This window comes from Arabidopsis lyrata (genome assembly GCF_000004255.2).
Source record: "Arabidopsis lyrata subsp. lyrata unplaced genomic scaffold ARALYscaffold_8, whole genome shotgun sequence".
NCBI lineage: Eukaryota > Viridiplantae > Streptophyta > Magnoliopsida > Brassicales > Brassicaceae > Arabidopsis > Arabidopsis lyrata.
Window position 1 is genome coordinate 15,129,084 of NW_003302548.1, and position 26,016 is coordinate 15,155,099.

A 26,016-nucleotide genomic window follows, 5' to 3' on the forward strand; every position below is an offset into this window, starting at 1 on the left:
CTACTTTTGTTACTTTCTTCCTTTTTAACTCTCTACAAGGAAAACTAATTATTACTCTTTCTTTTTACCTTTTTAGGATATGAAACCATATTGAAATTTCATATCCTAAAAAAAATAGGATATGAAACCATATTGAAATCAATCAAAACTAAAAGTCTCATCTATTTAATTTTTTTGTTAAGTTCAATACCACCAATCAAGACATGAATCAAATTGGTTGTGTCTTTATAAAATTCAACTTGTTTGGTTGTGTATATCATTATCGAATTAAATTTTCTAAAGAATAGTTTTCAACTAATACTTAAAGAAGTTGTTGTTGAGATTATCCCTATGATTCGACATTTGAGGAATAACTATAACCACAAATCTCACTTGTCATTCGATTCGATTGAGAATAAAAAGGAAAACGAAACAGTATCGAAAGAACACAAGTGAGTTCACTCAATCTCAATCTAAAATTAAGCTAATCTCAACAAGATGAGACTTGCAATCCACAATGTGGGCATGATTGGTTGGGCTGTATGAGATGTTTAAAGCAACTAAAAAACCTATATCCCCAAAATTGAAACAATCATGCTGTAACTTTCCTATTTTTTCTCACAGCCCAAACAATATTTTTTTTAATTATTTTGGCTGTAAGTACAAATTTTTCTGCAGCACAATTTTATGGTCTTTAGAAGAGCTGTACATTTTTTTTCTTCTTTCCACTTTGTTTTCTCTTTTTCTTTTAGAAAGTAATTATTGTTTCATCCATATATGTTATGAAAATTTATTTTTATGGATCTAAGTAGTAGGTAAAAATCTATTTTTTGACATATAACTCTTTTTGGGGGCAAAAAAATATATATAACTCACATTGGTTTTTTAAAATACATCATATATATGTATATCATAATTTATTAAATTGATATTTGAGAAATTTTATAACACATAACTACTATTTGTTAATTATATTTTTTGTTTAAAAGTACGTAAAACTAAAATCTTATTGCTACAACCAATTTATTTAAATAATAATATTATATTAATAAAATCTACTGCAATAAAACTTACAGCTACATTTATCACACCTACAACAAAAATTTTACAGACGAACCAATCATCTACGTAGTTATGTAGTTATGTAGAGAAAGTTTATTCAAGAGAAAGAGTGCAACGACTCAGCTCAGGCCCAAAACATGTAGCCCAAACATTTTTAACGGCCCATTTGCTATTGGTAAAGAAAAAGGGAAAAAAAATCAATATTTCTGTGTTTGCGACCATCTCATTCAGATTTTCCAAAGGATAATTTAGATTTTCTTTTTTCTCTTTTTCTGAGCGTTATTTCATTTTCAAGCTATGCACATTTGATTGGTGATGAAAGATGATGAAGTAAGTTATGGCTTAAGATAGTCTTCGAAGCTACACACAAAACTATAATACAATTTCGAAGCTTCCCATGGCCATGGCGTTTCAGATTATAGCTTCTTCTTCTTCTTCATCACCAACTATTACAAAATCTCACCTTTTCTCTTATCCTCCTCTGCAATCTTGTTATAAAGCTTCGAAACCTAAACTCTCCTCATGGATTTCTCTCATGGGTTCTTCTCGTTTCTCTCCTTACATTGGTTTAAAGCATTTGGGCATCTCAATCTCGCCAAAATCTTCAAACCCAGGTTTCGATTTCAGAGAATTGATTGCTTTTTACTTCTGGGTTTTTGTAAAGCTGTTCAATTTCTGAAGGTTTGGTGGTTTTTGTGCAGAGAAGAAGAGAAGATGTAAGAGTATGATGATTCGTGCGTCTTTGTTTGGTGTTGGAGCACCTGAGGCTTTGGTTATTGGTGTTGTTGCTTTGTTAGTCTTTGGTCCTAAAGGTCTTGCTGAGGTTTGTATCTTGACGTCTTGTGTGACAATTTTCTTGATCATTGATTTGGAATCATAGCTTTTTAAGGTTTAAGCAATTTATGAATTATTACTGTTTAGTTTATCTTAGGAGAATTGGAGTACAGTGTATAGATAAGGCTAGAGATGGATGAGCTTTTGGCTTAATTGAGTTTGATTCTCTCTTGATCAAAAATCCTATCTTGGAGAAAGTTTCTTTGTTAAATTACGAATTCCACTCGTTCGACTCCTTTATGGAGCATTTGCGAGCTGAGTTTGGGAATGAGAAGAGAAAAGAGCTCAAGATATCACTGTTTCTTCTCCATGTAGTCTTTTACAGTTGCTTTAGATCATTGAAGAAGTGTTTTACTTGCTATGATCCGTGCAGGTAGCTCGGAATCTTGGAAAAACTCTGCGTACATTTCAGCCAACGATTAAAGAGCTACAAGTTTGTTTTTTCTTTTATCTCAAGACTTTGAGAAACAATGAGATTGGTTTGTATATGTGCTAATATTTTTTATTGCTTACATGTCTTTTGTTTTAGGATGTTTCAAGAGATTTTAAAAGTACCCTTGAGCGTGAAATTGGCCTTGATGAAATCTCAACGCCAAACGTGTACAACCAAAACAGAACGAATCTTGTTCAACCTCCTCCTCCTCCACCACCACCACCATCAGTTCCTAGCACTGAAGCTCCTGTGACTGCAAATGATCCCAGTGAGTGGTCTAACTTTACTATGTGCATATGCTTTTGTTCTTCTTCATCTTTCACCCAATTGACACCAAACCAAGTTAAACAAAGATACTGCCATTTGGTTCTGGAAATATATTCGGATTTGATTTGCTAACGAAAATGGAAGCATACTGGGCATTTGATTGAGACATATTAGAAAGTAGTTTGATTCGTCTAGTGTAGACCATGAGCTCCTCAAGCATTAGCTAATTTGTAACGGACTGTTAACGTTTCGATCTTTGCTATGTTTATATTCATGAAGCTAAGCTAAGATGATTTTTTTATTGAAATAAGCAGATGATTCACAATCACCTAAAGCTTACACAACGGAGGATTACTTAAAGATCACTGAAGAGCAGCTTAAAGCTTCATCTCCCGCTGAAAGCCAAACAGAGGATCAAACTCAGACTCAAGAACCGCTACAACCCACAACTGTACAAACACCTACCGGAGAAACCCAGCCCAATGGTTAGCCTTGCATCTGTCGGACTTAATCTATGAGTAATGTTTGATCAGCAAATTAAGAACTCTCTCATCATCTTCAAAGTTGTCTAAACCCGGGTTGTTGCAGGTACAGCGAGAGAAACAACAGCTGCATCTCCTCCAAGGCAAGATTGAAAGCACTAAAATATGACTTGTAGTGTTAAAAGCATACGCCTCTCTCTCTCTCTCTCTCTCTCTCTATTGGGAAGCTTCGGAGGGAATTTTGTTGATCTGCCAAAAGAGACAAAGCTATTAGCTCTCAGGACATTCTTACAAAGTTGTATGTGCATCTTGATGGATTGAAAATATCAGAATATGTCTGTGTATTTATGTTACATTAGATTCTTTCTTAATTATAATCGAGTTCAATAGGTAAAAGCTTGATAAATAATGAAATTAGTATAATTTATTGGCTTTGTATTATCCACAAAGAAAAGGAAAAAGTAGAATTACACACAGCGAGCCAGAGGCAATAAAGTATCATGCATGTTTAACAATATGTAGCATTAGATGTGAAATTTGGTGAAGTCAAAATGTAGTTTGGTGGTTGGATCATGGTCTATGACAGTGAGACGAGCGGAATGTGGTGGTCTCTAGGGCTTCAGGATGGCAATCTAGCCTAGTCGGGTCTATAGGGATCTAAGCAAGGATTATCAATAATGTACTAAGTTGGCTGAGATTTGAAAAGAAAGATTTTGCAATGCCTAAGAGGCCGACTGACACTACTATTTAAAGAATCAGAAAACACTATAGCTTTTATGAATGAAAATATAAACATGGACGACATTAGAAAGTTTTTTCATTGCACCTACCAGTCTAAAGTTTCATATTTGAAAATTTTTCTATCAAGCGAAAAAACAGAACCAGTGTGGTCGGTAAATTAAACGTTGCTGCGTATATCAGAGATTAAAGCAACGGAATAATAAAGATCTGTTCAGTTGGTTTAGACGTCTCGCTAATATATCAACCGACCTGATCACATTCCTAGAGTGAATATAATACTTTATTTTTACACTTGGAAATGCAAAGCAAACTAAGGCTAATTCCTTATAAAGATAATCACTTTATTCTTTGTCAAAGAGATAATTAAATAGGTTTATAATGTATTTATGATGAATTATTTTGCTTACAATTCTATTAATACGTTATAGTTGTTCTAGAATTACCAAAATATAAAGTTTGTTAGCTATGTTTAAAGGCAAAAAAAATAGATAAAACATAAGCAAAATAGAAGCAAATTACTAGCAAAACATAGATAAATTTTCAAGATTCCTCTTTTATTCATCCAACTCTATGCATTTTTCAATATATTTTCTTATGATGTACTGTTTATTATTTCGTTATTTACATGCTTCACATTATTATTTTTTGAAAATCAAAGATAATAAATATAACTATTTTGACTACAATTTTGAATTCGAGCATATTCAAGATCCTTAAAATTTACAAAAAAAATTGTCGATAAAAAATAGTCCAATCGATATTACCGTTACATTCTTTTTGAAAGTTTGGGTTTTGTTTTGTTTGTAGGGTTTAGTCTGGAATTTCGGGAAAGCTACATAAGATTTTTGAGAGAAGAACATGGTGGGGAAAGGTGGTTTTGGATCGGATCAGTGTACAAAGGGAAACTGCAGAGTGGAGACGTTGAGATTGCAGTGAAAAGGATGGGGCAATGGATAGGAGGAAAACGTCATGAAGAATTTAATCTGAGGTTTGTGTTTTAACAAAGGTTCTCGTTCATCACAATCTTGTAGTTCTCCATGGATATTGCCTTGAAGGAATGAGAGGCGATTGTCTACCAATAATGCCACAAGGTATTTTAATAGTGTTTCTTTTTAAGTGTTTTTAGTTATTACAGAATCCCCACATATACATCTACAGCCAATCTTTCGTGAAAAATCGATCTCGCTGGCGATTCCCACATTGTTAATTGACTTTCTTCTTTGTGTTTGAATTGATCGCTTCAATTTAAGGTTCCGATATCACCGTTATTTCTTCCTTTGGTTTCGCTTTTTAGGGTTTAGTCTCTTGGTTCTGGAATTTTGCGACTAATTAATCTCTCAATTGATATCGTCTGTGGTTTTAAAACTCCAATTTTTTACTTCATTTGTCTTTTTATTGCTTGTAATATATGTTATGTGTCTTTAGATAATATGTTATTCAGAATCGCTTCGCATATTCTAATTTAGGCTATGGAATGTCTAGTAAGGCATAATCAATTTTGCTTTCATTTCATCATCTATACACTGATCTTGTTTGTATGATTCCGCATCCGCATATTACATATATATTAAGGACTCAGTATTCAGAGTTTGGTCTGGTATACGAGGATATAAATGAATATGTTATATCAGAGCTTGAAAAACTCTATCTAGAAATTCTTTTATTACCACTTCTCTTCCATATTGAGACTTCCTTCATTCGGGTATCCGAACAATTTTAAGCCCGCGTTTTTACAACATAAAAAGTAGATCTGTGGGCTTCTTATTTGATATGGGTTTTGGGTACCCACCATTAACATCCTTAAGTAAAATACATTTTCTAAACTATCAATGATAGAGTGCTTTTGTTGTTAAGAACAAAAAACACACAATGGCTCTCAGAATACAACAATTGACCCATCATCAACTGCAGAATCCTTTACACTTGAAGAAGACTCAATTCTATTTGTAGCTTTCTTGGCCTATCCAAAAAAACGAAGATACACCATTAATCATAATCATAAACATTAAGCATAGTACATATACGTATAAGACGAACAAATTAATATTAAGAAAACTTATACAAAGCTTTTTTACCTCTTCATCCCAATTTGTAAAAATGGTGACGAGGGCAAGACCAAAAACTTGGACAACGAGGGCACATATGATTCCAAGCCAAAGCCCCTTCAAAAATTAACATCATTGATATGTTTAACGTTAACATTATAAAAAGTTAAATCGAAAAAGAATCTGATTAATTTGGGTTAGTTTCATTTACCCGACCACCAACGTGAAAGTGGAAAGCAAGTAACAAGCCTGAAGGAACTCCAACAAGATAATATGAACCAAGGTTAATGATTGCTCCTATCTTCTGCCATCCACATCCTCTAGCAACCCCTGTTAATTAACCCGAAAAACACACAAACATAACCGGACTTAAACCAAGTTCTTCATGATTAGGGTGTTTTTAAAAGCCTTTACTTGCAAGCAAAGAAAGAAAAAGAACCTGAGAGAACGCATTGAAGACTGTCTAGAAAGTTGCCTAAGGCGAGAATCGGCATCATCGAGGCTACGTAGGTGACTACTTCTGGTTCACTACTATAAGCCAATCCCCATATATTCCTTATCAATATCAAAACTGATCCGATCAATATACTTTCTGCGACTGCAATGCATATGACCACACGCACCGCAAGCTTAGCCACTTTCGGATTATCCGCTCCTAATTCATTCGAGATCCTTGTGCTGCACCGATTTTAAAGGATAATCAATGGCCTATATTATGAGTTTGATCTAAGGTTACATGATTCAAGTTATATCTATTTACCTTGCAGCTCCACTGAGACCAAATGGGATCATCCACATTGTTCCTGCTGTATTAAGGCTACAAAATTTTTTCTGACTAAAGTCAATTTGCACTCAAGAACATGATTAAATACTCTTGAATTAGGAAAATACACAATTATTCGTATGCATTATTCTTACCAGATTGAGAGAACAGAAGTTTCTAGAACCGGGTTTGGAAGAAGTCCTGATAAGAGAACTAAAAGTTCAAAGGACCACATCTCTAAGCTGCGCTCAAACAACATTACATAAGAAATCAAGATAGCTAATTAAGAGATGATAGATCAATGTATTTGTAACATTAATTCATCTATGTATTACCAGACCATAAGTGCAGAAGGAACAGCTAATCTCAGAAAAGGGAGGATATCGCGTAGAGCCTCCTTAGAGAAACCGGTCCAAGTTAGTGAACAAGAAGGCGAAAACTTAACGTAACAGAACAAGAGAATGACATTAAGCCAATACGAAATAGAGTTGGCAAGAGCAGCTCCTTGAAACCCTAAACCAGATTTGAAAACCAAGACCCAACAAAGGAGGACATGAAGAGAAGTGGTGACTCCAGAGCAGAAAACCACAGGAAACACATTGTTTTGGGCCTGCAAAAACCTGTTAAAGCATTGAAGGAGACCGTAGGCGAAGATGCTTGGGATCATGAATTTTGCGTAGGAGCCAGCTAGTGTAGCAATGGATTTGTTTTGTCCAAAGAAGACGAGAAGATGCTCTGTGTTAGCCCATATGATGGAGAGAGGAATAGAAGCTAGTGTAAGAACAAACATTGCTCTTTGCATTTGTATCCCTAACATTCCGTACTTCTTTGCTCCGTAAGCTTGGCCACAAAGTGTATCTAAGGCACTTGCTGTTCCCATCTGCTCATGAGGAACATAGTGAAAGAAAAGTGAATCAGCACAGTTTTCGTGCTTCACAAGTAAACGTTTAACAGTAAACTTTCGCTTGGGTTTGGTGACATCATTCACTGTTTCTATTATGTTCGACTATTGGGTCTGTTGAGTAGGAAAAATAATTTAAGCATACCTTTAGTTTGACACAACAAAAAATAATAATACTGTAATCACTAAGCATCCCTTTATAAAAAAATTAGCAAAAAACTTTTTGATTTTGTTATTTTGACGTTTTCACTTTTGTCCGTAAAATGCCAAAATGTTTTTATATTAAAATTTCTTGTCGTTAAATCTGTACGAGTGGCAGAAAAGATGCTTACGCAACTTGGATATTCAAACAAGGTGGCCTGCTAAGTGATAAGTCCATCATAGGTGAATAATATATAGTTCTTTCTAATGATATAGAATTTACTATGATTTCTCTTTAGAGGTATACTAAAGGTTTTAAGATATTTAAAAAGAAAAAAAAAAAAAAAAAAGGAAATTAATATCACCAATTACCCAATCAAGTTTTAAATTCAGAACTTTTTGCCTAATTTTTTTTATTTGTTAATTGATTATATGCCTAATTTCCTATGTAACATGTAGAAGAAGATTAAGATACATGGTTAAGAAAATATATAGGGAGGGATATGAGATATATGTAATGTATAGATAAAGAGAGAGTCGGAAAAACTGACGAGGAAGCTGAAACCGGTGACGGAGGCGAAAGAGGTGGCGATAGAGGCGGCAGAGAGAGGAAGAGAGCCAAGATGACCGACGAACATGACGGAGATAACTTGTAGACAAAACTGAAGAAGGCTCACGGCGATGAGTGGACCCGAAAGCCATAGCTGCTTCTTCACTTCTTCCTTGACACTACTTTTCTCTCCGATCAAAGGCCATGACAATTCATCCTCTCCTCTTTCTCTATCGTCCCTCATTTTTTTGAGAAATAGCAAAGATATGACAAAGTATCTTCCTGTCTTTAAGGGCGTTGTGTTTGGTCCGGTCTCTCTCCTCTCTCTCCCTATTGATGTGTAAAGCGTGGTGTGTGGTGTGTAGGGATTAGTACTTTTTTATTTTGTCAACTTTATAAATACAATTATACATGAGTGAATCATTACTTGGCTAATAACGAAAATCAAAGGGATTTTTTTCCTTTTAAAATAATTAAATGTCATTCGCATACCAGAGCGGGTTGGTTCCAGAAACCTTTGGCAAATCTATTATTAATCAAAATTTAAAAATATATAAATTTTGATAAATTTTGTTTTATTCCGTTCGGTTTATACACTAAAATCGCAACTATAAAACCTATCATTTTAATTTTATAAACAGATTTCAACTTTGTGTTCAATAACTTCAAAGGTATTCTTTTGTTTTTTTTTTTTTTTTTTTTTGACATCTTTGGATCGACAAAACCCGATCCATAGCTAATCCCTACTACGCGAGATAACGCGACTTAGAGAAATCGAACTCCGGTGGGGAAGGCAGAGTCAAATGGATTTAACCTGACTAAAGGCACATCCCCGTGTATTCTTTTGTTAATTTGAAACAAATTAAATTAAAAAATCTCGAAGAAGTTGGTAGGTAGTATTCAATTCCCTCATAAATTTGTTTTTTTTTTTTCAGTTTTTCGAGGGGGCAATGGTAAAATGTTATGCATCAGAAACAATGTGTCCAATATGTTCAAAGAAGTTGGAATATGTTCCCATATAGATCTGATTGTGCACCAAATGGTAAGAGAATACATTCTTCATTTAAACACAAGCTTAGACGTTGTTGAAACTCTAGGCATAGATTTTAACACTGATTCTATCACCTCTCTCTCTCTTCAAGATTGAAGGCGGATATTTGAATATGTTCCCATATAAATGTGACTGTCACTTTCTTTAAACACTTTGCATTAGCAAAAATGTATCTTATGAGCTGTGTCTCTTCTTCGTTTCCTCTATATCCATGCCACAAAAACTCCTCTAAATGAGCCGACAAGCATCTGGGAACAAAACTTGGTTGGGACCATGACGTTGGGAGATTTCCGGGTAGATATCCACTTATCTGGATGCAAGTACATAAAAATTTATGAGGTAGAATCAAAGATTAATCAGTTTATACAAAAAGGATATTGTGTTGTTATACTTGTTACTTACAGAAGTGATAGCAAGAACACTTAGTTTAGGAGAGTTGTTGAGAATTAGTGGAAGTATATCCAACCAGATACGGCCACATATCACTAACTTTTCAAGTCGAGAGAAGGTAAAGCCACTAAAATCCAGAGCCTTCAATGACTAAACCATCAAACCATATAGAGCAATGTGACCAAACTACAACCAAGAAGAAAATAAAAATAAAAAGAATAAAAAGTAAAGGGAGAGATAGAGAAAGCTGGAGGTCGAAATCCATACCATTGGATCTTCCAAAGGTAACAACACAAGAAACGTGACCAAGGAAATAGCTTTGAGAAACTTGTCATCAGTATGACATACAATGTCGATATGTGGCTTTCCAAAGCGAAGCTTATTCATCTTTGGGAAACGGCGGTATCTCCAGTCATCACTGACGGCGATATTATGATATATGGTTTGATGATTTGAGCTGGTTTATAACTGGTTCAATGTTTGGTTAACTTCGGTTAACAATCATAAGTTCTGTATATATAAGCTTAAGAACATTTTGGTTTACGTTTTAACGCTTGTAACAAACTCTTAAGAGTGATGAATAAAGTTTGTTATCTTCTTCTTCAATCTCTCGTTATTTTCCGATACACCGGAGTTTAATATGGTATCAGAGCGTTCTATTAAGCTTCCGCATTCTCTTCTTCGTTGTTTCCGGTGATTGATCGGAGTTTGTTAAGCTAAATCGGAGCTCGTTGAAGTACTTTCTTTCGATTTTTCTTTTGATTTCGTCGGAATTTTTCCATTCTGTTTCTTTCTTTTCCTTCAATTGACCTTTGTGTTGACGAATCTTTGCTTTTCTTTACAATATTCGTTACACCTTTCTTTGCGATTTCCTATTTCTTATACTGAGAATGGGATCTTGTGTTCGACCATCATTGTTTCCGACGGATCAACCACCGCAACTACCGCCTAATGCTGAGCATAATCGATATCAGATGGATCGATATGAGAATCCTTTTCATCTTCATAACAATGATCACGCAGGTTTGATTCTTGTTTCTAATCGATTGACCACAGCTTCTGAATTTCCGGCTTGGAGACGTTCTATATGGATGGCTTTAAATGTTCGTAATAAGCTAGGATTCATAGATGGAACGATTGTTAGGCCTTCGATAGATCATAAAGATTATGGAGCTTGGTCTAGGTGTAATGATGTTGTTGCGACTTGGTTAATGAACTCTGTTGATAAAAAGATTGGGCGAAGTTTGCTATTCATATCAACCGCTGAAGGTATATGGAAGAATTTGCTTACTAGGTTCAAGCAGGATGATGCACCTAGAGTTTTTGATATAGAACAACGATTAAGTAAACTAGAGCAAGGCTCAATGGATATTTCTGCATATTATACGGCATTGCTTACTCTGTGGGAGGAACACAAGAATTATGTTGAGTTACCAGTTTGTTCTTGTGGTAAATGTGAGTGTGATGCTGCAGTCAAATGGGAGAAACTTCAGCAAAGAAGTCGTGTGACTAAGTTTCTTATGGGACTGAATGAAGGATATGAACAAACCAGACGTCATATTCTTATGTTAAAGCCTATCCCTACAATTGAAGAAGCTTTTAACATTGTTAGTCAAGATGAGAGGCAGAAGAACATTAGATCAGCTACTAGAATTGATTCTGTTGCTTTTCAAGCTACTGCTCCTATGGTGGATAATGCAGACTATGGCTATATTGCAGCTTATAACACAGGAAGACCAATACAAAAACCGATTTGCAGTAACTGTGGGAAGATGGGTCATACGGTTCAGAAGTGTTTCAAGATTCATGGGTATCCACCAGGCTACAAGACTAATGCACCTTACAGGAATAATGGTCAACTACAAATTCAACCAAGGATGCAAACAATACAGTTTTAGCCTAGGATGCCACAACAACCTATGCAACCTATGGTCGCTCAAATGCAGTTAACTTCCCCAATGCAATTGGTTCCATATGCTAATACAATTCAGAATGCAAATGCTTATGCAAATTCACATGCAAATAGCTATTTAGTAGGTTCTTCTCTGCCTGGTCAACCTCAAGTTACTACTGGTGGTAACAATGTGAATCTTCAAGATCTTACAGCAGACCAAATTCAGAGTATAGTTTCTCAATTCAATTCGTCTGTCAAGGTTCAAGAGACTGAAGTTCCTTCTCCTAGTATGTCTGGTCCAATGGCTACTATTACTGAACATGGATTAATGGCTCAGACTTCTACTTCTGGTACTTTTCTTTTTCCCTCTACTAGCCTTAAATTTGAAAATGATAATCTTACATTTCAGAATCATACTCTTTCTTCTCTTGAAAAATTTTTAGCACCTGATGCTTGGATAATAGATAGTGGGGCTTCTAGTCATGTTTGTTCAGATTTAGCAATGTTTAGGGAATTAATACCTATGTCTGGTGTTACTGTAACTTTACCAAATGGTACTAGGGTCTCTATCACACACACAGGTACCATATGCATCACTTCATCAATTATCCTGCATAATGTTTTACATGTCCCTGATTTCAAATTTAATCTGATAAGTGTGAGTTGTTTAGTTAGAACTTTGTCTTGCTCTGCTCATTTCTTTCCTACTTGTTGCTTTATTCAGGAACTTTCTCAGGGCTTGATGATTGGGAGGGGTAAACTATATAACAATCTATACATTCTTGAAACAGAGAACAAATCCCTTTCCACATCAACACCTGCAGCTTGTTCATTTTCTGGTTCTGTTTTGACTGATGGTCTTCTTTGGCATCAAAGGCTTGGACATCCGTCTTCAAGTGCTTTACAAAAATTAGTTAGTGTCATTCCTTCTTTAAAATCTTTACAGAGTCATGAATTTCATTGTTCTATTTGTCCTTTAGCAAAGCAAAAACGATTAGCATATGTTTCACATAATAATCTTGCAAGTAAAGCTTTTGATTTAGTCCATCTTGATGTTTGGGGTCCTTTTAGCATTGAGTCTGTAGAAGGTTTCAAATATTTTTTAACACTTGTTGATGATTGTACTAGAACTACTTGGATTTATATGATGAGAAATAAAGGAGAAGTTTCTGTTGTTTTTCCTGTCTTTATCAAATTCATTGCTACTCAATATAATGCAAAAATAAAAGCTATTAAATCAGATAATGCACCTGAACTTGCTTTTCCAGATCTCATTAAGGAACATGGTATGATGCATTATTTTTCATGTGCATATACACCTCAACAAAATTCTGTGGTTGAACACAAACATCAACACTTGTTAAATGTTGCTAGAGCTCTTTTGTTTCAGTCAAATATTCCTTTACAATATTGGAGTGATTGTGTTTTAACTGCAGCTCATTTGATAAATAGACTGCCATCTCCGATATTGAACAATAAATCACCATATGAATTACTTCTTAATCGTTTACCTGACTATACTTTGTTAAAGAGTTTTGGAAGTTTATGCTATGTTTCTACATATGTTCAGGATAGAAATAAATTTTCTCCTAGAGCTAAGCCATGTGTGTTTTTAGGATATCCTTCTGGTTTTAAAGGCTATAAGGTTCTTGATCTTGAATCACATTCTATTTCTATTTCTCGTAATGTTGTGTTTCATGAAACTAAGTTTCCATTCAAAACTAGTGAATTGTTGTCTAAGTCTGTAGACATGTTTCCTAATTCAATCTTACCATTGCATGTTCCTCTGCATTTTGTTGATTCACCATTTGCATATGAAAACTCAGAAAATAACACATCTGCATCATTCTCACCACCTAGTACCATTCATGTTACACAAAATACAGAGACACATGATACATGTATTGATTCTGTTCCTATTGCTAGGCCTAAACGAAACACTAAAGCACCTACTTATTTGTCTGAGTATCATTGTTCTCTTGTTCCCTTTTCATCTTCTTTACCACCAACATCTGAAATTTCTAAGCCAACACCAGATATTCCTTCTACTTCATCTTCTTCTACTTTACCACATACACATAAAACTCCCTATCCTCTTTCCTCTGTTGTCTCATATACTAAGCTAAATTCTCCTTTTCAATCCTATATCTTTTCCTATAATACTGAAACTGAGCCAAAGACATTTCGCCAAGCTATGAAATCTGAAAAATGGACTAAGGCTGCTAATGAGGAGCTTCATGCTCTTGAATCTAACAACACTTGGGTTGTGGAAACTTTACCTGAAGGAAAGAATGTTGTGGGATGTAAATGGGTATTCACTATTAATTATAACCCTGATGGTACAGTAGAAAGATACAAAGCAAGGCTTGTTGCTCAGGGGTTTACTCAACAGGAGGGGATTGATTATCTAGACACTTTTTCACCTGTTGCAAAATTAACAAGTGTGAAATTGATGCTTGGTTTAGCCTCTGCCAAAGGTTGGAGTTTAACGCAAATGGATGTTTCCAATGCATTTCTACATGGAGAACTTGATGAAGAAATCTTTATGAGCTTACCTCAAGGCTATACACCAAAGGAGAATGTTACCTTGCCACCAAATCCGGTATGTCGTCTCATCAAATCGCTTTATGGTCTTAAACAGGCTTCTAGACATTGGTATAAGCGGTTATCTTCTGTATTGTTGGGGGCAAACTACATTCAATCTCCTGCAGACAACACATTATTTGTCAAAGTGAAGTCTACATCATTCATTGCTATTCTAGTCTATGTTGATGATTTGATGATAGCTAGTAATGATGATGTAGCATTAGAAGAATTGAAAGCTTTGTTGCGGTCTGAGTTTAAGATCAAAGATCTAGGACCAGCTAGATTCTTTCTTGGACTAGAGATAGCGAGATCATCTGCAGGAATCTCTGTTTGTCAGAGAAAATATGCACAGAACTTGTTGGAGGATGCTGGTTTATTGGCTTGTAAACCAAGTACTGTTCCTATGGATCCAACAGTTCATCTTACAATGGAGATGGGTTCTCCTATTTCTAATCCATCATCATACAGAGAATTGATAGGAAGATTGTTGTATTTGACAATTACAAGACCGGATATAACCTTTGCAGTTCATCATTTGAGCCAATTTCTCTCTGCTCCTACTGATGTTCATCTCCAAGCAGCTCAAAAGGTGCTAAGGTACATTAAAGGCAATCCAGGACTTGGTTTGATGTATCCTGCCAATACAGAAATTTGTCTAAATGGATTTGCTGATGCTGACTGGGGAACATGCAAAGATTCAAGACGTTCTGTCACAGGTTATTGTATATATCTTGGTACTTCTCTCATTTCTTGGAAATCAAAGAAACAGGCAGTTGTGAGTAGAAGCAGTACAGAGTCTGAATACAGGAGTCTTGCACAAGCAACATGTGAAATCATCTGGCTTCAACAATTGCTAAAGGATCTACATATTACTGTGAGTTGTCCAGCTAAACTCTTCTGTGATAATAAATCAGCTCTATACTTGTCTCAGAATCCAGTCTTCCACGAGCGGACTAAGCATATAGAAATCGATTGTCACACCGTCCGGGATCAGATTAAGGCTGGAAATCTCAAGACACTGCATGTTCCAACAGAAAATCAACATGCTGATATACTTACCAAACCATTACATCCAGGTCCTTTTCATCATCTCCTTAAGAGGATGTCATTATCAAGTCTGTATCTTCCTGACAGTTTGAAGCTTCAGACTTGAGGGGGGTGTATTATGATTTATGGTTTGATGATTTGAGCTGGTTTATAACTGGTTCAATGTTTGGTTAACTTCGGTTAACAATCATAAGTTCTGTATATATAAGCTTAAGAACATTTTGGTTTACGTTTTAACGCTTGTAACAAACTCTTAAGAGTGATGAATAAAGTTTGTTATCTTCTTCTTCAATCTCTCGTTATTTTCCGATACACCGGAGTTTAATAGGCGAGGCTCACTCTCGATCGAGCAAGAACTGAGCAACTTGATATAAGCCTCTCGAGAGAATCTTCATCTTTGAACACAACATGAAAAAGGCGCAATATATTGAGTGACGGGAGACAAATCGAAGAAGGAACATCCACTATAATCTTGTCCGAAAGAGTCAATTCCACAAGCATTTTGCATGTGTAAAGATTCTTAGGCAAGCTGCTAGGCTCTGCCGTCCAGTGGAGCTCTAGCTCTAGCTTGCGCACAAAGCGATCAACTACATTTGCAACTAATTTCCCAACATCTACATCAGTTGGACAATTTTTACCGAGTTGGATACACAAAGTTTCTAACAAAGGTGCTTTGTGAAGTTCCAAAAACTTGTCAAGAAACTTCCAAACGCTTTTGCACTCATGACCAGTGTCTTTGTACTCGAGTTTAGGCATCAAAGTCCAGATATAACGCCACGGTACAAGCAACAAAATCTGGATGAGCAAATCGTCGGGCAACAAATTGATCTCGTCTTTAGAAGCAACAACCTCTTCATCAATTCTTTGACAACGTTCGGTCTTAAGTGATGACATACCTATCTAAGAGTTTGTGATAAAATATTACAAAATAGGTAAGCAGAGACGAGGAGGAATAGGTAAGCAGAGACGAGGAGGAGCAAGTCGAACCCTACACTACAGGAATTAAGGCTTTTAATAGCACAACATTATAGCGTTTTTTATTTTTATGCTACTCCCTCTGTTTTTCAAAGATTGATTTTCTGAGTTTTTATTTTGTTTTCAAAAGATTGATTTTTTAGAATACATTTAATTACTTTCTCTTTTTACGAAAAAAGTAAATTAATGACACGCATGGAAAAAATAATTTATACTAGTACAGTCAAAGAGTAGTTATTACTCTTGTGTCAATTTATATGTGAGAGCAGGTGCTTGTACGTACAACATCCACCATTATTTTACAGTTTTTTTCTTTTTTTGGATGCAAAACTTTTCATTGAATTAGAAAGAGAAAAAAAAGAATATTGGTAGTGTTGGGAAACAAAAAAGAGTAGACAAATAAGTACTAAAATGAAACAATCATTCTGTCTTAATCTGTGTGCAAAATTCAGAAAATCAATCTTTAGAAAACAGAGGGAGTATAATTGAGTATAGAAAAACTATAGATAGCGTTTCCCAAAAGGTAAACGCTATGGTAAGTTGAGCGCGAAAAAATATTTCAGAGTGGCACTTAGTCTTGGTTCTATTATAGCATAGGTAAACTTAAAACGTTATTGTAGGTTAACCCGGAAACAAATTTTTTCATTGGCTCCAAAATGGGAACAAAACAAAAAAAAAAAAAGAAAAAAAAACATGAGATAAAAAAAGAAAATGAGTTAAAAAATTAGTGTTTTCTTCTTCTCGATCTCGTCTCTCTCTCGTCTCTCTCATCTCTGAAAGTCGAAATCTGAAATACCATAGATCCCAATTAGCTTGATTCTTCCACTATCGATCCCGCTCAGTCTATTCCCTCTCATATCGATCGCCTAATTTGATACATAAGGTAAAAAATATGTATGGGTTTTCGTTTTTGTAAACGATTTAGTTTTTATTTCGTGTTGGGTTTGCTCTGTTTCAGTTGTTTCTGAAGTAATTGGGTTTTGGATTGATGTTTGTATGATTGGAATCGATTTCTTTTTATGTGAGTTTGGTGTTCGACTTTCAATCTGTGTTTTAATTTGCCTAATTTTTGTCTGCGTTTAGATCTGTCTGAAGCTAATTTGGTTTCCTAGCTTTTGTGAGTAAAATTTTTTGTATGGAATTGACTCAGTTTTGTCTGATTTTTGTTGAGAATCGGGTTTATATAAGTTCTTATTTACTGTCTTGTTTGTGTGATGCATAGATTCATAAAAGTTTATACATGTAAAGAACATAAAAATCAATTATTGTGTCTCTAGTTTTATAAGCTTAATTCGATTTTTTTTGCTGCTCTCTGGTCATTACCAGTTGCTGATGATATTTTGTTGACTTGTAATTGTGAATTGTAGTTGGATTTGCGGATCTGTAGTTGCGGCTCTGTAGCTGTTCAGTACAAAAACTACAAGGTATTTACAGCTTTGTAGCTGTTCCAGTAAAGATGAGTTGTGTTGTTGTAATGATTCTGATAATCCATGTCGTTTTTTTGTTTGCAGATTCTTGATTCATAATCTTCAAACTTCTTGTCCGTGCCTACCTTGTTCTTTGACTTGTGTAAGATATTATTTCTTTACCTGTTTGTTATACACTTTGTGTCTGATGTGAGTGTCTGATCATTAAAGTTATTATGATAATGTATGTATAAATTGGTGGTGGAGATTGGGTCGTATTGGTCTAATATGGACAAGGCATGGGCTTGGCTTCCAAGGTATGCATCTCTCAGTTATTATCATAGGTTGTTTCATTTATAGTGATTCTGAACTTTGATTTTTTTCTTAAATTATTATATTAGGAATAGCCTTGAGTATGAGACTGGAGCAAAGAATTTTGTGTATGGAGCATAAAGTATTATGGGTAATCTTGCAGAGATTCTCTGTCCATGTGTCGATTGTCGGAATGTTTGCCATCAGCTACTAGATACTGTAGTGGATCATCTTGTGATGAGAGGTATGGATTTGAAGTACAGGAGGAATCCATGTTGGTTTAATCATGGGGACAGGAGAGAGAGAACATCTGCAGATGTTCTAACTTCAGAGGAAGAGGCTTATGACTTGATAAGGACAGCATATTTTGAGTCTGAAGTTGGTGATGAACTTCCATCTGAGGCGTATACTACAGAAGAAGCAGAGTTTAGGGAAAAGTTAGAGGATGCTGAAACTGCACTATACTCAACGTGTCACAAGTATAACAAGGTTTCTGCAATAACGGTTCTTTACAACATCAAAGTGAAGAGTGGGATGTCAGAGAACTTCTTTGATCAGCTATTGACGACAATTAAAGACATGTTGCCAGAAGATAATGTGCTTCCAAAGTCCACTGCTGAGATGAAAAAGTTCTTGAAGGTTTTTGGGTTTGGTTACGATGTCATACACGCATGCAAGAACGACTGTATACTGTATCGGAAACAGTATGCTCAGATGGAAAGCTGCCCTAGATGTACTGCATCAAGATGGGAAATGGATAAACACAGTGGTGAGGAAAAGAAAGGCATTCCTGCAAAGGTCCTTCGGTATTTTCCTATCAAAGACAGATTGAAGAGGATGTTTAGATCAAAAAGAAAGGCTGAGGATTTGCCTTGGCATTCCAACAATGGTAGTGAAGATGGTGTAATGCGACATCCGGTGGACTCTATTACCTGGTCACGTGTGAATAATAAGTACAAACATAACTTGGATGAAGACATTTCAACAAGTACAAACATAACTTCTGGTTCCAAGGTAATCTTCATAGTTTATTTACTTTCTTATTGTTAATATTTAAGTAGGAAAGATTGATGAAACCATGATTTAAGATTGGAGAGAAGCAGAAATGTATTGATAAAAAGATGTGTCAAACACAATGAGGAGGCACACACGTTTATATAGAGAACATAATCTAGGTCTGAGATGGGTTGTGCACAAAGACCAATAGCACCCTCATTCAGCCTTGTAACCCGAGTAACCCAAGTAACCTGTAACCCGAGTAACCCAAGTAACCTGTAACCCGAGTAACCCAAGTAATCTGTAACCCGAGTAACCCAAGTAACCTACATTTAACCCTTAACTATGCCTTAGTTAGTGTTAAATGTCTTCTTGATTAACACATAACTAGGAATCAAAATTTTAGTTACTAATATATTTGAATCACTATTAGGATACCATATCAACTGAGTCACTTGAAAGATGCAAACTTTTTGATTGGAATTCTGATGATAGTGAATGTATTGCTGAGAGTGTTTTGTGTTCCACTGATCCGAAATAAATGATAAACAACATTCCTATTGGTATAAATGCTTGCATTGTGAAGATTGATCTTGTTCTGAGGGATATGGCTTATCTGTGGAGACCAACATTTGATTTACATGTGATGGCAAATGCAATGAATAGAGAAATTCAATGGCCACTTACTAAGATGAAACGCATCAGTCAGAATGCAGAGGTGCCTTCAGTGAGAAACTCGCCTGGGGTAAGTATTGATGTTGCTATGATTTGTTTTTCATTTTAATGATGAATTTCTGATGACTGTGTTATGATTGTGTTATTGATGTGGTAGAATGGAAGTTCAAATGGTTCCAACAATGGGAAAAACAAGAAGTGCTTCCTCTTGGATTGCAAAAATCCTGGAAAAACTGTTGCAGAGGGCCGAGTGTGTTCAACTGATCCTGCAGACAAAGTCCATAACAGACCCTTAGGACCAAATGCTACGAAGGTCTGGGTTGTTGTTTCATTGATTGATAATGCTAAAGTGTGGAGGTCTTCCTCAGAAGTGCAAATCATAGCAGATGCACAAGGCACAACCGTTGCTTGGCCTAATGACAAGATAGTCTATCTCTGAACAATTTGTGTTCTGTCCTTTATGTCGAACAATTTGTTGTTTCAAGTGTCGAACAATTTGTTGTTTTAAGTGTCCAACAATTTGTTGTTTCAACTGTCAAACACTTTGTGTTTTCTTTTATTACATGCACTTGACTTTGTTTTCTCATGTTACTAATTATATGTTATCTCTTGGCAAACATATATTAAAAACAAAAACACATATTTAAAACATTTTAATTGGAAATGATTTTAAAGATTTTAAAGATTTTTTAAATGATTTTCGAATTTTATAAAAAAAAGTTAAAAAATAAAAGTAAATAAAAACAAATATAACCCAATAGCTCAAAAAGACATAAATATTTAATTATAATATTTAGGGTATAAGGTTTAGGGTTTAGGGTATGAAATGTATGGTTTAGGTTTTTGGATTATATTTGTTTCAAATAGTAATAATATTAATTATAACAAATAATAACATAAATAATATTCATTTTTTAAAATAGTTTAGGGTATAGGGTTTAGGGTTTAGGGTTTAGGGTTTAGGGTTTTAAATAGTAGCTAATATTAATGATATAAAGTATACTATTATAACATAAATGAATTCAATCATTTTGTTAATTATAACATCATTAATGTATTTCAACAATATGATTTACACAATAAGAAGGTTAGTGTACATGTATTATAAGGGAATCATATGTGTTACCTTCAAATTTCTAAAAACATTGCAAAATATTTTTTTTAAATTGTGAAAAAATTATCTAATCATGTAAATAACTCATAAACATATTAATTCATCAATATATAATTTTTTAAAATTATATAAATTGTAAAAACACATTTTTATGCCTATAAACAAAATAAGCCAATCATAATGTTTCACTCGGATTGCTGATGTGGCGAGATCTCAGCCATTCATCTGATCTAATACCTGATCAATTTATTCTATCCAATCATAATGTTTCACTCGGATACATGACGTGGCGACATCTCAGCCTTTCAAATGTTTTGGCGGCTGCATGTTTAAGGTAATCTCATCCGTTCATCGCCCAACCCTTTCTTCCTTTAATCTCATCCGTTCATCGCTCTGGGGAGAGATTCTCTTCAACCCTTTCTTCCTTTCCTCGACTGAGAACAAAATTCACAACAAAATTGATTCAGATTAGGTCTTCTCTTCGCTGATTCAGAAAAAAATTCTCTCATCCTACTTCTTCAAACCTCAAATTCATTGCCATGTCCGACTCGAATATGAGAGAACCAAAGCAGAAGACGAAGAATCTAACAAATTGTTTATGTGTTTCTTTTGATACCATTATAAGAGTTTTGTTCAACTGAATCTAACACTTGTTTATTTGTTTGACAGTAAAAACCCTAGCTTTCTCACCTTCTCTTCCTGAGACAAACATCAACAGATATCACCTTCTCGATAGAGTTATATGCTTCTCCCTTTTTCCTCATATCTCGCTTTATCGATTCTTAAATTGATTAATACTGTTATTGTTTAGACATGAAAATGGTGATTTTAATTAGCCTGAGTAGTCAAATGAACAACATTCATTTGAACTCCAGATTAGTTTGAGCTTGATTCTTATTTGGAATCCAGATTAGTTTGAGCTTTATTCTTATTTGGAATCCAGATTTGTTGATTTTTAAACATCCGAAATTGAATGAATCGGTAGATTGTTAAGTCTTTTTGTTTGTTTGTCCTTTCCAATTGAAGTGAGTATTAGAAAGGTTGGAATTTAGACCAATCTGCTTCAGCTTTGTTTGAGATGTGTGGTTTTTTTATTAAAAGTGTTGGTTTTTCGTGATGTTGCAGACACCAGAGACTGGGATTAAGACAAAGGAGGTAAAAGAAGACAAGGATTAGGTTTTAATTCAATTTTTCCTTAATCAAAGTTAGTTTATAGCTTGAAGCAACTGTCTTGTTTGTGATGATCTCTGGTTTATGTAGTCTTATGAGGTGAATTCGAGAGGAGTTGAGATCTTCTCCAAAAGCTGGCTTCCTGAAGCTTCTAGGCCTAGAGCTTTGGTTTGTTTCTGCCATGGTTATGGAGATACTTGCACGTTTTTCTTCGAAGGCATGTTTGTTTATTTTTCATAAATAGCAAATGGTTTGTATGTTAAAATGAGGCTTGTTTGATTGCTAACTAGCTTGATTTTGCAGGAATTGCAAGAAGATTGGCATTGTCGGGATATGGAGTTTTTGCTATGGATCCGGAAACAAAAAGTCTCAAAGTCGTTTCACCATTTTGTGAATTTACGATGTTTCGGTTTACAATGGAAGTGGAGGAAAACTATAATGGAAGTGGAAAGGTGTAGAGGCTAAAGAGACAAATTTTATGTATTTTCTTATTTTATTTTTTGTAAATAAACAAATTTTATGTATTTTCTTATTTTTTTTTTGTAAAAAAATGAGTATAAAAGTACGTATAAAAATACTCTTTTGTACAATGCATCATTTGTATAAAATGTATAATTTTATATGTACAAAATACTGTATATACCTTTTAAAATCTTGTATATACGTATCGGAAATTATACGTATATTATACTTCTACAAATATACGTATAAAAATTTACGTATTTTACTTCTACAAAATTGCTATCTATACAAAATTATACGTATTTAATACTTTCATACGAATGCTATCTATATAAAACTATACGTAAGAAAACGCTATCTATAACCATATATTAACTGCTATTGTAATTCATAATAGAATAATTAACTATATATATAGCAAACAACAACCGCTATTGTAAACTTAAATATTGCGTTTACAAAACCGCTATGTATTAAAAATATACCATAGCATAAGAAACAACCGCTATATAAAGTATCAGACCTATTATAACGGGCGGAGATACAGCGTTTCTAATAACGCTATAGTAGCTTTATATAGCGGTTTTCGGACGCTATGAATACCTTCATTTCCTGTAGTGCTAAAAACTTTGAGATGATCGAGAACCCTAGATATATTCGTAATTTCTCATTACTATGAGAATAAGTGAATCTTTTTTTTTTTTTTTGGTAAGTAGAATAAGTGAATCTTTATCATCTTAAAAAGAAAAGAAAAAAAACTCCTCTTGTGTTTAATCAAAAAAAGAAAAAAAAAAATCTTCTTGTCTCACAAAAATAAAACCCTAATTTTTTCCGTGAGACATAAACAAACGATGGCAAAGTAAATAACCAACCCACTTTGGGCCAATGAGATCGGCCCAGTATATATCTGGACCCAATCCCTGATTTTGACCCATCTTTACCAATGTAGACTAATGTAGTTAAGATACGCATAATAGAAGGGCCTATTTATAAAATAGTAAAATACAAGACATGTTACCATAGCATAAACCCTAAAAGCCCTAAAATCTTATATATAAACCAACTCACAGAGACTCTAAAAATCCGCCACCACCACACATCTCTTTCCTTTGCCTTCGTTTTTTTCGGTTCTCGTCTTCCGTTCTTCACTTTTAACTCGCAAATATGAGACCACCACTTACAGGTAAGAACCGGTGTTAAAGTTTATGTCTTTCTTGTTCTGTCTGCCTCTAGAGTATAACCCTGTCCGAATCAAATCTGATTTCGTATCATCACGGTTTATGTAGTTTGAATTGGTTTTTAGGGTTTTTATTCTTGACCCTTTTGTTTCTCCACTGTCTCAATCAAGTCCAAAGATTAAAGTAGAGATTTTTTTATTAATCTTACGTTTAGTTGATTTCCGTTTATTGGTATTGTTTATAATCAGGAGGACGCGGTGGTGGAGGATTCAGGGGAGGAAGAGATGGTGGTGGAAGAGGTTTTGGAGGTGGAAGAAGCTTTGGAGGAGGGCGTGGCGACAGAGGACGTGGTCCTCCTCGCGGCAGAGGACGTGGTGCGCCTCGTGGAAGAGGAGGACCACCACGTGGAGGAATGAAAGGAGGAAGCAAAGTGCTTGTTGAGCCTCACAGACACGCAGGAGTGTTTATTGCTAAGGGTAAAGAGGATGCTCTTGTCACTAAGAATTTGGTTCCTGGTGAAGCTGTTTACAATGAGAAGAGGATCTCTGTTCAGGTATGAAGTTTGAGGATTGTTTTCAGTTAGATTTTTAAAAAATTGACTGTTTTTTGTTCTTATGGTATAGCTACTTGAATTTTGCAGAATGAAGATGGAACTAAGATTGAATACAGAGTTTGGAATCCGTTTAGATCCAAGTTAGCTGCTGCAATTCTTGGTGGTGTTGATAACATTTGGATTGTAAGTTAATCTATACACACCACACATTGACTCTGTTTTGTTTGTTTGTTGTGAAAGACATGTGCTTGAATTGGTTGTTTGCTAATACTTTGTAGAAACCTGGTGCTAAAGTTCTTTACTTGGGTGCTGCTTCTGGAACCACTGTCTCTCATGTTTCTGACCTTGTTGGCCCTGTAAGTGAAGTCTTTTCACTAAATTATGATCTAATTTTGTTAGTAGATCCTTTTCTGTCTTTTGTTTGAGACTTATCTTTGCTCTATTGCTTTATGATTTGTAGGAGGGATGTGTTTATGCTGTTGAGTTTTCTCATAGAAGTGGTAGAGATTTGGTGAACATGGCAAAGAAGAGAACTAATGTTATTCCAATCATTGAAGATGCTAGACATCCTGCTAAGTACAGAATGCTTGTGGGCATGGTTGATGTCATATTCTCTGATGTTGCTCAGCCAGATCAGGTTTGGTTCTTTATTTCTTACAATGAAAGTTTGAAGTCACTTTATCAGTGCATTAAAATTGGCAGATGATGGCATTTCTTACTATGAATGTTTGAAGTCGCTTTTTCTTACAGTTATATCTTCAAAGTTTTTTTAATTGCATTGCATCTTTTGCTTTAAAAAAAATCTATACATTGAAATCGGCAGATGATGATTTTACTTGGATTCCCCTTCAGAACATTATGGGTGTTGCAAACTCCAAGCTTCTGATGCTATTTTAAATATTTTTACTTTTTTTTTTTTTCGGTTTGTGTTCTGCCATGCCACCAAATTTGGTTGCTCTTAACATGCAAATCTGTTTTAATCTCAAAGTTTTATATTTCTCTTCATTTTTTATATGTTTTCGTTTTGAAAGAAGTCTTTTCGGTTTTTACTCTCTACGAAATCCATTTTTCTTCTGGTTTTCAATTGATTTTTTGAAGTTTTACTTTATTATGATTGAAAGTTAAGAGACTCAGTAGCAGTATTGAGTGAGCTTGCAGAGATTGTTCCAAGAAGTCTGCAATGAAACGTTTATTACTCATCTTTTGGTTCTCTGTTTATGTTTTTTAATTGAAACCCATGTATTTACCTAACTCTTGAAGGCAAGAATCTTGGGCCTGAATGCCTCATTTTTCCTCAAAACTGGTGGACACTTTGTCATCTCAATCAAGGTCAGTGCTCTTATCCTCAATCTAATTCTCCTCGCAACACCAAATCAAATTCAAGAATGTCTCTTCATTTATGAATCATTTTGTATTTCCGTCGCTAAATAAACATGTTTCCTCTGTTCAGGCCAACTGTATCGACTCAACGGTTGCAGCAGAAGCAGTGTTCCAGAGTGAGGTGAAGAAGCTGCAACAGGAGCAGTTTAAGCCAGCAGAACAGGTGACTCTAGAGCCGTTTGAGCGTGACCATGCATGTGTTGTTGGTGGTTACCGCATGCCCAAGAAACAAAAGGCTCCAGCCACATAGAGGAACTGTGGACAGTGCCTGTGTAATATGACGTATTTGCTTCTTTTCTTTTAAAATCTCGTTACTTATTGTATTAAGTTAGAGATGGATAATGCTTTTATGTCTCGTTTGGATATTTCATCTCTTGATAAAGCACTAATATTATGCAACATTTTCGTCCAATTTTGTATCTCAATCAATCTTTTCTATGCTTGTATTTGCTTCAAGTTAAGAACTCTAAAAGCCATTTTAATTCTACTTGTTTTTGCATCCAGAGTAGCTCTATTCTATCTAAAAATAGGATTGTAATTTAACCTAAATTCGTTTTAGCACAATGTCTCTTAGCTGAATTGATTGTTTAAGTAGTTTATTTTGAACAAGACTATGCTCAGGAAGTCGG

At 34.9% G+C, this 26,016-nt stretch overlaps 7 protein-coding genes across 7 annotated transcripts; 4 read left to right on the plus strand and 3 right to left on the minus strand.

Annotated features, from left to right (window-relative positions):
• The first annotated feature begins 1,283 nt into the window (after positions 1–1,283).
• On the plus strand, positions 1,284–3,484 carry LOC9301987 (sec-independent protein translocase protein TATB, chloroplastic). The gene is made up of 6 exons (XM_002864128.2): positions 1,284–1,655; positions 1,743–1,864; positions 2,249–2,308; positions 2,405–2,576; positions 2,890–3,060; positions 3,164–3,484. Exons 1-6 carry the CDS (start codon positions 1,439–1,441, stop codon positions 3,208–3,210), a joined length of 789 nt encoding a protein of 262 aa, XP_002864174.1. The 5' UTR covers positions 1,284–1,438; the 3' UTR covers positions 3,211–3,484.
• A 1,959-nt stretch (positions 3,485–5,443) lies between these two features.
• Positions 5,444–8,612, minus strand: LOC9300251 (protein DETOXIFICATION 16). Its single transcript, XM_002865867.2, has 8 exons — positions 8,200–8,612; positions 6,942–7,486; positions 6,762–6,848; positions 6,604–6,660; positions 6,283–6,521; positions 6,055–6,173; positions 5,874–5,960; positions 5,444–5,758 (listed from the first exon to the last, which is right to left on the minus strand). The coding sequence occupies exons 1-8, from the start codon at positions 8,440–8,442 to the stop codon at positions 5,675–5,677; spliced, it is 1,461 nt and encodes a 486-aa protein (XP_002865913.1). The 5' UTR covers positions 8,443–8,612; the 3' UTR covers positions 5,444–5,674.
• Positions 8,613–9,319: 707 nt separating this feature from the next.
• LOC9301988 (putative F-box/FBD/LRR-repeat protein At5g52460) lies at positions 9,320–10,026 on the minus strand. Its single transcript, XM_021015776.1, has 3 exons — positions 9,907–10,026; positions 9,652–9,789; positions 9,320–9,559 (listed from the first exon to the last, which is right to left on the minus strand). Exons 1-3 carry the CDS (start codon positions 10,024–10,026, stop codon positions 9,320–9,322), a joined length of 498 nt encoding a protein of 165 aa, XP_020871435.1.
• A 5,461-nt stretch (positions 10,027–15,487) lies between these two features.
• On the minus strand, positions 15,488–16,060 carry LOC110225791 (putative F-box/FBD/LRR-repeat protein At5g52460). Its single transcript, XM_021015777.1, has one exon. The coding sequence runs from the start codon at positions 16,058–16,060 to the stop codon at positions 15,488–15,490; it is 573 nt and encodes a 190-aa protein (XP_020871436.1).
• A 753-nt stretch (positions 16,061–16,813) lies between these two features.
• Positions 16,814–18,909, plus strand: LOC110225619. The gene is made up of 2 exons (XM_021015392.1): positions 16,814–17,024; positions 17,509–18,909. The coding sequence occupies exon 2, from the start codon at positions 18,007–18,009 to the stop codon at positions 18,907–18,909; it is 903 nt and encodes a 300-aa protein (XP_020871051.1). The 5' UTR covers positions 16,814–17,024; positions 17,509–18,006.
• A 2,788-nt stretch (positions 18,910–21,697) lies between these two features.
• LOC9301989 lies at positions 21,698–22,353 on the plus strand. Its single transcript, XM_021015592.1, has 3 exons — positions 21,698–21,799; positions 21,905–22,031; positions 22,118–22,353. The coding sequence occupies exons 1-3, from the start codon at positions 21,761–21,763 to the stop codon at positions 22,270–22,272; spliced, it is 321 nt and encodes a 106-aa protein (XP_020871251.1). The 5' UTR covers positions 21,698–21,760; the 3' UTR covers positions 22,273–22,353.
• Positions 22,354–23,342: 989 nt separating this feature from the next.
• On the plus strand, positions 23,343–25,843 carry LOC9300252 (probable mediator of RNA polymerase II transcription subunit 36b). The gene is made up of 7 exons (XM_021012027.1): positions 23,343–23,459; positions 23,703–24,007; positions 24,095–24,190; positions 24,286–24,363; positions 24,468–24,644; positions 25,268–25,336; positions 25,458–25,843. The coding sequence occupies exons 1-7, from the start codon at positions 23,441–23,443 to the stop codon at positions 25,635–25,637; spliced, it is 924 nt and encodes a 307-aa protein (XP_020867686.1). The 5' UTR covers positions 23,343–23,440; the 3' UTR covers positions 25,638–25,843.
• Positions 25,844–26,016: the final 173 nt, after the last annotated feature.